Genomic DNA, 14,759 nt, shown 5'->3' with positions numbered 1-14,759 from the left:
TCTCCAGTCCTGTGAGCACCTCCCGTGCCCGTGATTTTCTATCATCTGCGGGACCGGGGCACTATGCAGATTTTGCATGTGACCAGATATGTACTTAATGCGAGTTATAATATTTTTAATAGATGGCACTTCTCTTTCTACACACACACACACGAGCAGTGGGGGAAATTGCATGTGATTCAGACAGGAATCGCACCACATTCCTGTTCAAATCGCATGCAAGTCTTTGCAGTGCTATTTGCACCCATTTATTTTGTATTGATTCAAATTGCACTGCAAAGTATTGGTACTCGGCATCAGTGAGTACTTGACTGAAAGTATCAGTATGGTACTCCACCAATGAAAAATTGGTATTGGTGCAACCCTATTGGACTGTCATAATTTGATTTTGGTTTGATCTTGCCGTTTTTTAAGGTTGCATATTCAATACTGAATTGAGACAAATGTAACACTTTTAATCATCAATATACGTTAATACAAAGTCCTTCAAACAACCTGCATGTGTATTTTTAATGCCCTGGACAAAGTTGGAAGGATGAAACGTGTCGGGTGTGGCTGTATTTTAATCGGAAATTATGTATTATCTCCAGTGGAAGTGATGGGTGGAGAGTGGGTAAGATGCTGTTACTCCTGGTCCTTTATACTTGCTATGGTGATGGGGATTGTGCTTGATTTTACTTGTGAAGTAGCATTTATTTTTTGATTATGTGGGTGTTTTTACAAAATGGCACTATTGGAGCCTTTTTTCTTATACTCCATGTGAATGAGCTCGATAGTTGAAGGGTTGAACTCCATGCAGGTTTTTTTATAGGACTTTTATATTGATGTGTATACATGATTCACAGTGCTACATTTTGTCTCATAATTCAGAGATTTCGTTTTTTTGTTATTGTGGCAGCGGTGATATTTTGTCTTAGAGCCGGTTCACACGGGGGCGACTTGTCAGGCGACTTAGCCACCTGACAAGTCGCCTCCCGTTCTGTACAATGGAACCATTCTAATCGGAGCGACGCAAGTCGCTCCGACTTAGAAAAAAGGTTCCTGTACTACTTTGGGGGCGACTTGCATAGACTTCTATACAGAAGTCGTTTTGCAAGTCGCCGTGGCAGTCGTGTGCAGGTCGCCTCGGTGAGGCGACCTGCAAGTCGTGCCGCTTCTAGTGTGAACCGGCTCTTAGTCTGTATACATACGTTTGATCACATTGTTACTCACAGTGCAGAGTGATTGCGTTGGAATTTTTTCCATATTAATATTCGTGTCTTTTTAAATATTTCAGGAAATTGAAACAAGATTGAGTCATTATGGGGGAAATAGAAGGAACGTATCGTGTGTTGCAGACTCCAGGTGCCCGTCTGGGTGCAGAACGAAGCACTGGCATTAGCACACTGGAACCAGGACAGAATCTCAACACAGCTCTATCATCCTCTCCTGTCAAGAACAACAATCAAAATCTTTGTTCGTCTGTATTGCTGCTGGATGGCACAGAACTACCAGTGGAAATTGGGGTATGTTATGGAATGTTCTTAAAGTGAATCTATGGTCACAATTGAAATATTCATTGCCACGTTGTATTTTATTTATTTCTAGCCTACTCCTCTTAACCTGAACAATCCTGAAGTTTGTAAACTTACTTTTTGAAGACCCCCCCCCATTTACTTCCTTGAATTCTGTGACACTTATTTACTGTGCCCTGTTAGTAGCCACTTCTGTCACAGACTTTGCATGCCTTCTGAATGGAGTTTCAGGACTCTCAGCTTGCATGCAGCAAGGTACCATGGGAGTCGTAGTCCTTAGAAATTGAAAGTAAGCAGCAGAGGAAAAGCTACCATACATACAGGGAATGCAAGAAGTTGTGGAAAAAGATGGCCAGCAGACAGGCAGCACTCATAACATGAAAGGAGTATTTTTTTTTTTTTTTTTTTTCAAACATGCTTAACCCCTTCATGTTTGTGTAACACGCATACAGTATAAGTGGGCTTTAATTCTGGGCTCAGCATATATGTATTCCTATGTTTGTGCTGGAAGCACACTCCCAGCACTGAGACCAATCTGTCTGTGAAAGCCCCACGTCTCCTCCTAACGATCGGGACCCAGGGAAACCAGGTCCTGATCACATGATCTCTGGGATTGGCTAGCACAGTGATCATTCACTCTGTAGCCCATCCCTGTGTTTCTCCTATGTAAATTGGAGAGACACAAGACTTCTCCTCTAGAGATCATCGTGATCACAATCATCAGGAGTCTGAGAATTTTACATTTTAGGTCTTTGGTGGTGAGTCATAGTAATGACATAAAAATATACAGCTAAAATTTAAAAAATTATATTTTTTACTTTTTTGGGCCAGTTTTTCTTTCATAATAAAATAAAATAAAATCGAGATATCAATTACCATTTACCACCAAATGAAAGCCCAATCTGTCTTTGGGAAAAAAAACAAGGTATAATCCACCTGGATATACTAAGGTATATTAACATATGTTAAAGTTGCAAAAATTGGGTTTGGGGAAGGTGCGCTCCATGCATATTTCGTGCACCATGTTCAGAACGCACTGCCTTTGCTATATGCTTGCAGGCACCAGATTACGTGGCATCACAGTACCTTTTTTTTTCGTGTGGCACGCTTTTCAAAAGTAGTGCGTGCACTACTTTTTGTGCGGTCTGGTGCTATATGCAGCTCATTCAAATGAATGAGCTACCAAATCACACTGCAGGGGAATGTACAGGAACAGAGACTACGTTCCTGTGCAGTTCTGGTGTGAACCAGCCAAAGTTTGTTTTGACCTTGGTCGTGAATTGGTTAAATTATATTGTCAAAAATTGTTACATATATTTAATTATCTCCTTCTTCTATAGCTTTTCTTTTCTTTTATGTTGTGTAGTAAGCAATATCAGTAAGTCTCCAAGTTATTGTAAGCAAAATTGAGAACCTTGGAGTAGACCATTTAAGACCCCAGAATTAATAGAAGGCCTTTGGGTTCAGTTGTTGAATCATCATCATCCTGTGCTGAGATAAATGCGAAATCCACCAATCCTAAGGCCCTTTTCACACTGGGGCGGTGGGTGCATCGGTGGTAAAGCACCGCAGTTTTTAGCGGTGCTTTACTGTCAATTTCGCTGCGCTATTTGGCCGCTAGCGGGGCACTTTTACCCTCCCACTAGCGGCCAAGAAAGGGTTAAAATCACCACAAAGCGCTGCTACAGCAGCGCTATGCCGGTGGTATAGCCGCGCTGCCCATTCATTTCAATAGGCAGGAGCTGTTTAGGAGCGGTGTATACACCGCTCCAAAGATGCTGCTAGCAGGACTTTTTTTTAGCTTCCTGCCAGCGCACTGCTCCAGTGTGAAAGCCCTCGGGGCTTTCCCACTGGAGAGACAGGAGAGGCTCTTTACAGGTTCTATGCAGGCGCTATTTTTAGCGCTGTAGCACCTGTAAAGCGCCTCAGTGTGAAAGTGGTCTTAGAGAATTCAAAATCTATTGTCGCTCAGTCACTCTCTCGCAGACTTGAAGTGTGATAAGATGATCAGCAAGGTATAATATAAGTAGAACCTGTATGTAATGAATAAAGGTCAATATAAATATATATTAGGTCTATTGTATATTGTTATACTTTGAAACCCGTTTTTTAGTGCATTAATACACATTTAGAAGATAGTTAGCATTTTAGAAAAAATAATATATGCACTTATTTTTGCGGGGAAAAAAATGTGCATTTACTATTTTTTTTTTTTATTCTGATGAAATGAATAAAGGGCTCCAGTGCGCATGCGCAGGAGTGACATCATCGCGGCTCTGGCCACTCACAGCGCCGGAGCCAGCGATCCCGGAAAAAACGCAGAGGGAACATGTCAGCTCCCTCAGTGGTGACCGGGCACCACTGCAGGGCTTTGTTCTAAGGCAAGTATTTCATAATGTGCTAGTATGTGATGCATACTAGCACATTATGCTATTGTCTTGCAGGGTTTTTTTTTTTTTTTTTTTTTTCAGCAGGTTAACTACCACTTTAAAGCAATGCTTTTAGCAGAAAAACACAGCATGGATCAGAAGGGGACCAAATGCTATATGCACTTGTATCTTCGTGGGATACAAAAAGAATTTATAAGTTGTGGTCAAACTTCTCTAATATACTCACTGTATTTTGCAGTCATTTTAGCATGAATGTAAATGTCCCAATGCTTTCTTCTAAGTATTAGTGCTGGTAATATATAGGGTTACGTTTCTGTAAACTTTTGCATGTGGTATTGCCGACGTTTGGCTAGCTGCGTGTCACATGAGTGTTGGTGACTGCGAGGGAGGCTGTTAGGTGAGATACAGCCAGGATTCCCCTTGTAATCTGGTCCTGGATTTTACGTAATGCCACAGAACAGCTGTTATCCTCAGGACAGGTTTGTCTTGAATGGGCAACAGATGGACACAGGATAAGCTGTTCTAACAAGCTTTGCTCTTTTTACCTCTCTGTGTGTACAAATTCTTCTTCCATAGTAGTAGTAATACTGTTTTTAAATACCCAACTCCATTTTCAGTCTGGGCACCCCTCTAGTACCCCCTTTCAGTAGCAAAGCATAAAAAATATATATACCTGTGAATTGGGTAAACCTTTGAAGGTAAGTAATAACTCAAAATATATGCTCACTAATAATATACTATACTTTCCATTTTAAGCAGTGATGCAAAACATAGGGGAATATTCTGCACACATTTTTATTTGCTGCAGTGTGTTCCACTCCTGGTAGCTGACATCTTTGAGTTTCTCATCCCTCAAAAGTACATGTAAAAGATCTAACAATCCAAACCCCTGTATTTGGCTTCTTGCCAGAGGGTTTTTGTATGTCGTAAAAACTGTCCTATGCATATCTTAGCAAGGCTAGCCACACAGATGGAGGAATCTGCACTTCCAGCTTTTGTAATCAGGCAGCCATTGAGCCCGCAGTAGGATTTGGATGGAATTCCAGCTGTGTATAGCTAGCTTTAAATCTGACAATAAAGAATAACGAGCCACGTTTGTTCTGAACTTGTGTTAGTAATTATGATAGCTTTTTAACTATTAAAATGGGTAGTAAAAATAGACAATAGTAAATCCTTTGTGTGTTTGTGCAGAAGAGCATTGCAACCGCGGAAAAGGTAAATATCATAAGATACATTTTTCTGTTCAGCGGCATTTAAAGAAAAAAAAAAAAAAAAGTCTCCGAAGGATCTAGATACATCAGAACCAAGATTACTTTCTTCTGAGAAAATGCCACATGATGATGAAGTTGTAATATAAATTTTGAAGGTATGGCTGACTACCTGTATACATTAGAGGGGAGGTGAACATGCAGACACAATCTGACAAACTTCAGGGCAATAAACGTAACTAACCCTGCTGAACACTGAATCGTGCAACGGGGGCTCAGCTGACCTATCAAGTTTATTTCAGTGCATTGAGGAAGGGGGAGATCTGTGGTGTGATGACACAGCTTATTTTTTGCTGAGTGGCCAATTGTTGAACCCTTCCACACTATTTAAAGCCTAAATGCAGGTTTCATTTCACTTTAAAGTGATTGCAAAGGTAATTTTTTTTTTTTTTTTTTATAAATAACAAACATGGAATACTTACCTGCTCTGTGCAATGATTTTGCACAGAGCAGCCCCGATCCTCTTCTTTTGGAGCCCCCACTGGCGCTCTGGGCCCCTCCCTCCTGCTGAGTGCCCCATAGCAAGGTACTTGCTATAGGGGCACTTGCGCATGCTCACCCCCAAGCTGTTCTCTGTGTGCCCATTGACATGTACAGTGAGACTTGACCTGCTCCCTTCTCACTGGCAGTGATTGAGAGCAGCAGGAGCCAATAGCTCCCACTGCTGCTTCTGTGCCAGTGAGGAGAGAGAGAGCAGCGATGCACAACACTGGATAGACATCGGGCTCAAGTAAGTATAAGGGGGGCTGGAAGGGGAGCTGCAAACAGAAGTTTTTTTTTTTTTTTTTTATCTTAATGCATAGAATACATTAAGGTAAAAACCTTCGGTCTTTAAAACCACTTTAAATATTTTGCTTTGGGCAATCTGGTCCAAACAAACTATTTCCGTTTCTGATACATGCACCCGCTGTTAGTGTTATATAAACTATTCTAGCAGTGGTTAAAGGACATACCATTCAATTTCTGGAACAAAATCAAGTTGGGCTGAGTGCTGCTTAGCTGTTCACAGGAAGCTTTACTATTTTAGGAATGAACACACGGCTTCCTCTGACTGGTCAATTTAGTGATTGTGGCATCATGTGTGCTTACCGCTATACCTCAGCCAATCAGACAGAGCCTTAAATGAATTCATAAAATGTAAAGCTTCTTGGAATTGGGTGAGCAAAACTCAGCCTAACTCGATTTTCTTACTGGAACAGGAAGTCCTCACTGATGCTGCATATATTTGATACAGCAGTGACAGCGGGCACATGTATTAGTAATGGAAAATAGTTTAGTTTGGGCCAGCTTGACACAAATGAACAATTTAAGATGAAATGAAACCTAGATAAGGATTGAGAAACTCAAAAAATAGGTGGACTTTGTGGGCACATAATGAGAGGAAACCTGATTAAGGGCTTGTCCACACTTGACTAAAATTACTGACACTCAACAAACACTCCCTTAGCGTTTGTATGATATTAGTATGGGCGTCAGACAGGCGTCTATGAGCTTTAGAATGGGGCGTTTTACAAGCGTTAAAGGCTCCCTAAACACCCTATGCGTGGTTTCGTAGCATTTGATGAGTGTTAAAACTGCGCCACAATGGAAAGTGGCTCATTTTAACGCGCCTCAACTGCACCAATACCACGCCGAGAACGCCTGCCAGAGCATTTGCGGAGTGTTTACATAGACTTGAATGGGAGGCGTTGAAAGGCTTCAAATGCCTCCTGACTCGACATGAGGCTTCAGTTTTGAAGCAACGCTAGTGCTTAGTGTGACCAGCACAATGTGCTGTCTATTATATCTTGTGCATAGGTGTTTGAGGGGCGTTTGTAATGCCTTTCAAACGCCTCTCAAACGCCTGCTCTTAATGCCAGTGTGACCTAAGCCTTTAAAGTTATAAATTTGATTACAAATTAGTTAAAAAACATAGAAACATACAAACACCCTGTATGGACCCAGTTACCAATTACCCAATAATGCAAATATAGAGGTTGGATGCTATAACAAAGTATCAGAAAGGTACAGGAGGTTCTCCAATTCATGGAGGACAGGGGTAAAATCTAATCAATACAGCTGTCCACACACTGTGTGGCTAAAGGACTCTCGTTTCTGATTTAGGCATAAACTGCTGGGCCCTATGGATAGGCCTCCCCAATTGGGACACTTGCCATATCTATATGATTTAGATTTTGCCCTGTCATCCATGATTTGGAGAACCTCCTGTATCTTTCTGATACTTTATTGTAACATCCTAGGGCTGAGAGATTACCTTTATGGTGCCCTTGGCGGCTGACTCATTACCCTATAATATAATATATCTTTATTTTTGGCCTGGATCTCTACCTTGCTACTTTGTTGGCCGTATGCCTACTATATACCAGGTATAAATTTGACAGATTTCTTCCTCATAGCGGTATACAACTGTTTATTTACCAGTGTGTATGCCACAGCTAAACTTTTATACCTATGTACACACATCGATCTGCATCAGATTTGAGGCTTTTTTTGATTGTCTGTCTAGTCTCGTGGGGTGTTCCTGCACATCTGGATACAGGTCCACCAGCACCTACCCAGTATTGTCCTGAGGAAGCTAATAGCTAGCGAAATGGGTTGATGAGCAAGTGTGGAGGCCATATTGGTTCAAACCTTTTCTATTCGATATTACTTATCTATGAGTATTAACCTTTATACTCAAGATCCAACCTCTATATTTGCATTATTGGGTAACTGGTAACCATGTCCATACGGGGTGTTTCTATGTTTAACTAGTTTGTAATAAAATTTATAACTTTTTTTTAATCAGGTTTCCTCTCATTATGTGCCCACAAAGTCCACCTATTTTTTGAGTTTTTCAATCCTTATCTATATATATTGGATGTTGGCATGGTGAGAGTCCTCCCTTTCTATGAAATAAAACCTCAAATTAGGCTACAAGTGTTAAAAAATAAAAAAATAAAAAAAAAATCTTTGGCTAAAGTTGTTGTCGACCTATCATTAAAAAAGTGGCAGGATGGAATTTACATGTGGCTGGGGACAAGCTGCAAGTGGAGGATGCTTTAAAAGTGCACTTGTTACTTTTCCCTGCTTGGGAAGATATATGGGCAGGACCCCAGAAGGTATGTTGCTGTGTCATTTTAGTCAATATGTTAAAACCATGTTCTCATGCTACCACCTCCCTATGTGACTATAGTTAGCAGCTTGCTGACACTATCGTGCTCTCACACTTTGAAAATATACAGTGCTAAACCAGTGCTGTGCTACTAATGCTGCGTACACACGAGCGGACTTTACGGCAGACTTTGCCCGGCGGACTTTTCGACTGACTTTACGACGGACTTTCTGAATGAACGGACTTGCCTACATACAATCAACCAAAGTCCGTCGAATTCGTACGTGATGATGTACGACCGGACTAAAATAAGAAAGTTCATAGCCAGTAGCCAATAGCTGCCCTAGCATGGCTTTTTGTCCGTCGAACTAGCATACAGGCGAGCGGACTTTTCGACCGGACTCGAGTCCGTCGGATAGATTTAAAACATGTTTCAAATCTAAGTCGGTCCAACTTTTGAGCAAACAAAGTCCGCTGGAGCCCACACACAATTGAATTGTCTGACGAAATCCCGTCCGCCGGGCAAAGTCTGCCGTAAAGTCCGCTCGTGTGTACGCGGCATTAGAGTAATAAAATGCCTAAAATTCTCCACTAATTTACAGTGTTTCATTATACTGTGCATGTACAAATTTTAAAATATACTGGGAACCCCTGAGGAAAGTAACACAGCCAGTGACATAATGCATAGGGTGGAACTGGGTGACGTCATTGCATAAACAAGGAAAGGATCGAAAACGGACAGCAGAGTGTGCTGATCACATGAATATAGACACAAAGTGCAAATCTGTCGTGCAACAGTCTGTGCACTTATTAATGTGAGTGTTTGTTTTTTGTTTTTTAAATCTTTTTAATAGATGATTCTGGATAGAAAGTATTGTTATGATGTGATTGTTTGTTTGTGTTTGTTTTATTTTTTTGTTTCTGTGTTTTTTTTTTTTTTTTTTTTTTTTTTTTTCTCTTTAGCTGCACTGCCTCCACTGGAGGAGAATGGAGGAGGTGGATGGCTATATTCACTTAAAGGGCAAATGCTATTATTTGACCTGTATGCCATAAAGATCAGTATCCAGAAGTGAGGGCATATACTGCACAGTGTGGTGGACACAAGGCGATCACTAGAGTGGAGTGCAGTGGAACATTTGTTTTGTATTGTATTGTATTTTGTAATGAATGACATTGTTTGTTAGTTTATACGTTAGAGAGAGAGAGAGAGAGAGAGAGAACACTATTTAATTTAAGTATGAGTTTATTTTCCCGCTTGGTGGGAATTATTTTCACATGATTTATGTTTTGTTTGGCACAGTATCTTTCAGTAACTATGCCTAAGAAGCGCTCTTGCTCAAATTTTGTAGTTAAATTCTCCCAGAAAATCGTGGTGTGTTTACCTTCCATTATGTAATAGAAAGTTGCTCTTAGTCTGTGTGGAAGACATGTGTTGTGGTACCAGTTGCAGGTGGCTCTTTACTTGGAAAATCCTAATTTGCTCCTCAGACACTGAAACTGCTGGGTGCTTCATCTCCTGGTCTACAATATGTCCACATCCGTGGTTGGGAAAGCTAGTGTTGCCCTTTTCTGATGTTGTGGCAGTACCTTCTTTTTCCATGTGGTAGCCAGAGAGTACCTTTATAGGAGGCAACATTGTGGACAAGACTGATCTAGGTGTACTGTCAATTTGGTTAGGCAGGCAGCAAGAAGAAAATTGCAGGCTTGAGGTTAAAGAGGGCACAAGATAATAGACTTTCAGCGGAAAGGTACAGCTAAATGCTTGAACTGGACACACACCCTCAAATGTTTAACTTTTACCACATGTAACCAGCGGGTGTTCTCCAGCTCTTCTGCTTAGTCATTTTTTTCTAAGCTGTGACAGTAAATTGATTTGCTGATCAGAGCGCACAAACCTCTGAATTAATCATGAGTACAGGTCATAGGGTTTTATATGGAGTTAGTACCTTATGTTAAATGTTTATTTCTAAAATAAAATTTTCATGCAGGTAAATACGGGAGTGAGTACCTGGTTTTAACAGGTACCCACTCCCACTTCCGGTCGGATCACCACAGCGGAAGCTTGCCCCCCCCCTTTCCCGGCAGCCTTCTAGGACACGTTACAGGTCCCAGAAAGCTGTGGGACCATTCACAAAGTGCGGCTCATGCATGCACATTTGGAAGCTGGCTGTGAAACCACAGGCAGTCACAGCTGGCTTCCTAAAGTAAACATGCTAGCGCCTGGACTTGAAGACGGCCGAATAGCTCGGCTCTGGTGAGGACAACGTTGGGTCCCTGGACATGTAAGTGTCCTATTATTAAAAGTCAGCAGCTACAGTAATTGTAGCTGCTATTTTTTTTTTTTTTTTTTTGGCTCCTAGGTTGAAGGATGGTTTTAAGGTGTTGCATATAAACCCCATCAAAAAAAGATTTTTAATTAACACAAGTGAAAACCACAATAAAAGAGGTGGAATGTTATTTGAAGTGATACTGTGGCACAAAGTTTGGGTTTTTAAAATTACCCCCTCAGTACCATAATTCTGTTTAAACTTAACAATAACCATTATCTTTTAACTCCTTATTGTTGGTGGCATTAATCTGTCAAGATGGAATCTAATCCTCTGCATAGATCCCATCGAATCCCAGGACTGGAATGTGATAATAAGCGTTAATCTCTGTACACAGGAAATAATTGTTGATGACCTTGTTGTGGGAGGAGGTTGTTCTATCTGGGGGATAATACAAATGAACAAAGAGTTCAACACTAAAACAAAGATCGGCTTAGGACCACATTAATTTTATGAAATCTTTACAGACCAGAATGCATGCCCACTAAATTTATGTTTGTGTGGTAAGTAGTGCTGCAGTAGGCAGAAGCAGCTCACCAGCTGTAACAAACTCCAAACTGCCCTGCTGTCTGCTAGGACAGAATGTATCCTAAAGTTTCTCAAAAGCTGGTGCTAACCACCCAACCCAACTTCTGTGTTATGAGCATCTCTCTTCTAAGTAAGAGCTGGTTCACACGGGGGCGACTTGTCAGGTGACCTAGCCGCCTGACAAGTCGCCTCCCGTTCTGTACAATGGAACCGTTCTAATCGGAGCGACGCAAGTCGCTCCGACTTAGAAGAAAGGTTCCTGTACTACTTTGGGGCCGACTTGCATAGACTTCTATACAGAAGTCGTCTTGCAAGTCGCCGCGGCAGTCGTGTGCAGGTCGCCTCGGTGAGGCGACCTGCAAATCGTGCCGCTTCTAATGTGAACCGGCGCTCAAGGCACACAGGTTTGTTCAAATTGTTTATTTTCTCTTAGGAAAGTCATTCAGGTTGAAGAAATGACATGAGTATATCAAGTTCAACCAAAAGACAAAAATAACAATCAAAATAAACCTGCATGCTTAAAATCCCAACCTCATTCCAAAGAAAAAAAGCCCTACACCGCATGGGCCAACCCACTTAATCTCGAAGAAAATTCTCCAACAGCAAACGTAAACTAACACTCCCTTCTTTCTCACAAATAAGAAAAAACATTTATATTTTTTATACCCAGAAACACTTCCAACCCTTTTGTGAAGCAGTCTACTGAGATGCCCAGCACCAGCTCCTGTGGAGGTCTATTTCACCTTTTCATGGCTCACACTTTCTGTACGCAGAGGTTAAACCCTGCCATAGACAGTTCCCTTACAGTATTTAGGTACAGTGGGTTATGCTTCTGCCTCCAGGAAACTGGCAAATCAAAGCTGTAAGAACCCCGTGCCTTAGTTCTTTAACTAGTGTCCTAGGAGAATGGAGAGAGGAAAAAAAACCTGTTCTTGGTTTTTATTAAGTTTTATTTTTATCTAGTAATCTTCTGGAGAGCCAGAAGAGGCTCGTTTTGCAGATTTCCAGATTGGCTGATCCTCGGCATTGCCATAGAAACTGTACCAGGACCCCACTGAGAAAAAGCAGGGCTGGCACTGGACTCTGAAGAGTACTCAAGGGTATGCCTTCAAGTGGGTTAAAGACTGGTGGGAGTGGCATGCTCCCTGGGTACTGCCTTTTTATCCCCTGATGCTTTTTGGGGCAGATTTTGGGCCCCTGCTGAACCTAAGCTGCAGTGAGTAGGGCACATCCCCCTTCCTAATGATGGGACCCCCCACTTGTCAGAGTGGTGGGACGTCTTTTGGCCTTCACTGCCATCTGGTACCATACATTTTCAGGCATTTGTATCCAAAATGTTATATACAGGTGCTACAAACTGAAACTTCAGTCTCTGCTTCCACCCTGCTTCATGTTGTCAAACTTGCCAACATCCCTGCAAAGATCAGCAGACCTTCATACTGCTATAGCACAGCTCCTCTCTCAAGGGTTTATAGCCATTGTCCTGGAAAGGAGAGGTTTCTATTCAAACCTGTTCACTCTCCCCAAAGCAAAAGGGGCTTCTGCCCCATAATTGAGCTTAAGTCTCCCGAGTCCATCTTCCGGGTACAAAAATTCCTGATTTTCAGTGTGATTTGACTATTCCTTCAATACTGCACCCCTCATCTACAATGTCATCCAACCAGAATTCATCGGACAATGCTTTGGCAGTGGCTTGCAATAGCTGTCTGAGAAGAACCAGAAGTCATGTAGCTCAAAGAGAAGCAGATCTGATTTTGGCTAGGACAGAACTTCATGTTCCAGCCCTGACCCTTAAGCCAATTTCAAACGTGGCAAGCTGGCATGTAGACTACCCCAGTTCTCAATGTCTGAACTCGGGAAAATGTTCTCTTCACCCCAAAGTGTTTAAAGACCGCTGTTGTAGGTTAGGAATGCCAAATGCTGACCTCATGGCTTCCAGGTACAACAACAAACTGAGCAGGTTTGCCTCCATATCCAGGGATCCTCTAAGTCAGTGCTTCTCAACTCCAGTCCTCAAGGCGCCCCAACAGGTCATGTTTTCAGGATTTCCCTCAGATGAAACAGCTGTGGGAATTACTAAGGCAGTGAAACTGATCAAATCACCTGTGCAAAATAATAGAAAGCCTGAAAACATGACCTGTTGGGGCGCCTTGAGGACTGGAGTTGAGAAATGCTGCTCTAAGTGGATGCTAGATTGTTCAAATCTTCTGTCCCAAGTGCTGGTTTGCTGTCCTACTTTGTCCCTGGTTTAATTGCCTGGCTGTTGAGGTCCAGGTCCTGGGGGGGCAGGACCTGATCAAATTAAGTTATTTCTACTCACTTGAAAGTTTGTAAATCCACTTTAAACTCAACCTTCTTGTACTTTTTTTTTTTTTTTTTTATCTACAGGAAATATAATACAAAGTATAACTGACCATACAAAGACGTGTGGTGCCACAATGGAGAAGCTACACTCAGCTTTTTATCAGTCTGTATGTCACACCATGATAGTACCCCAACATCCCCTTGACAAGCTTGTGTGTGTGTGTGTGTGTGTGTGTGTGTGTAACTTTCACGTTTGATTGTTTAATTGCTCTGGATGAGAATGCTTTGTATAATACAGTAGCTGCAGTGATTCTCGGATATGTCCATGCCTGTTCTATGAGTCAAGAGGGAGGCACACTAACACCCACATCATTACAGAAGAAAATGCTTTGGGCATAAAGTGCAAATATTACCATCGACAGTCTGTTAGAGAGATGCATGGCCTAAATGGATCAGTGGCAGAAACCGCAGAAGCACCTTTTAAGCCAGTTGAACTTACAAAAGACACAATTTTCTTAAATGTATTTAAATTTGTGCCTCTGCTGCTGTTATTGTTCGCCAGTTTCTTGGTTTGAAAATTGCCAAATGTAAAAATAAAAGTGAAAATAATAAGGATCAGCAGCACAAAGGAGTTGACAACTAACAAATTCAGACTTGCTTTTGCTTACATTCTGAGAGCCAGTTCACACCACATGCAGTCCAGTACGTTTTTTTTTTCTGCATCAAAAACACATGGATAGTAGGTTATATGGTTTTCAATGGGATAGTTCACACCAGTGCTTGCAGTTCCAGTGCGTTCTAGTTCCAGAAAAAAAAAACATGCTGCATTTTCCTGAACTGGCACGTAACGCACCAAAAATGCACTGGAACACACATGTATTACTTTATTTTGGATTTAAAAAAAAAAAAAAAAGTTTATTGAGCATATTGAATAAAGTGTACAGACAAGTGCAAAATGCAACAGGCACTATATCAAAGGCTATAACATTGACTTGACCATATTGATACATAGAATGTGACAGTTACAGGGTCCGGATACCATGAGTTACTGGAGTAGATGGACAACGCGGGTGAGCGTACCCCAACAAGGGGTCAACATCCAGCCCCATAGTAGTGTTACAGGGGTGCAGGAGAGCTCCAATATGGGAGGGCATACAAACATTGGGAATAGTAAGAAAAACATTAAGCATATTTGCTTAATGTTTGAACATTAAGCATATGTGACAGAACAAACACTGCTCTGTAGGAGGGAACTACTCTGTGTGATTACAGCTCTTCCAGCCACCTGTCCCAAATTTTGTTGTATTTGGTCGGGCAACCTCTATGTGAGTATA

The 14,759-nt window shown here is 41.6% G+C and overlaps 1 protein-coding gene across 1 annotated transcript in view; it reads left to right on the top strand.

Annotated features, from left to right (window-relative positions):
* FARP2 (FERM, ARH/RhoGEF and pleckstrin domain protein 2) overlaps positions 1 to 14,759 on the top strand; it is a 241,790-nt gene that overhangs the window by 37,325 nt on the left and 189,706 nt on the right. The window contains exon 2 of the mRNA XM_073625766.1: positions 1,277 to 1,505. Within this exon, the coding sequence (XP_073481867.1) occupies positions 1,302 to 1,505 (204 nt within the window). The 5' untranslated portion in view covers positions 1,277 to 1,301. The remainder of the gene's footprint in view (positions 1 to 1,276; positions 1,506 to 14,759) is intronic.

The sequence above is a fragment of the Aquarana catesbeiana genome, linkage group LG04 (genome assembly GCF_042186555.1).
Source record: "Aquarana catesbeiana isolate 2022-GZ linkage group LG04, ASM4218655v1, whole genome shotgun sequence".
Classification (NCBI taxonomy): Eukaryota; Metazoa; Chordata; class Amphibia; order Anura; family Ranidae; genus Aquarana; species Aquarana catesbeiana.
The sequence above is the reverse complement of the archived record's forward strand: the minus strand, read 5'-3'. Positions and strand labels throughout refer to the sequence as shown.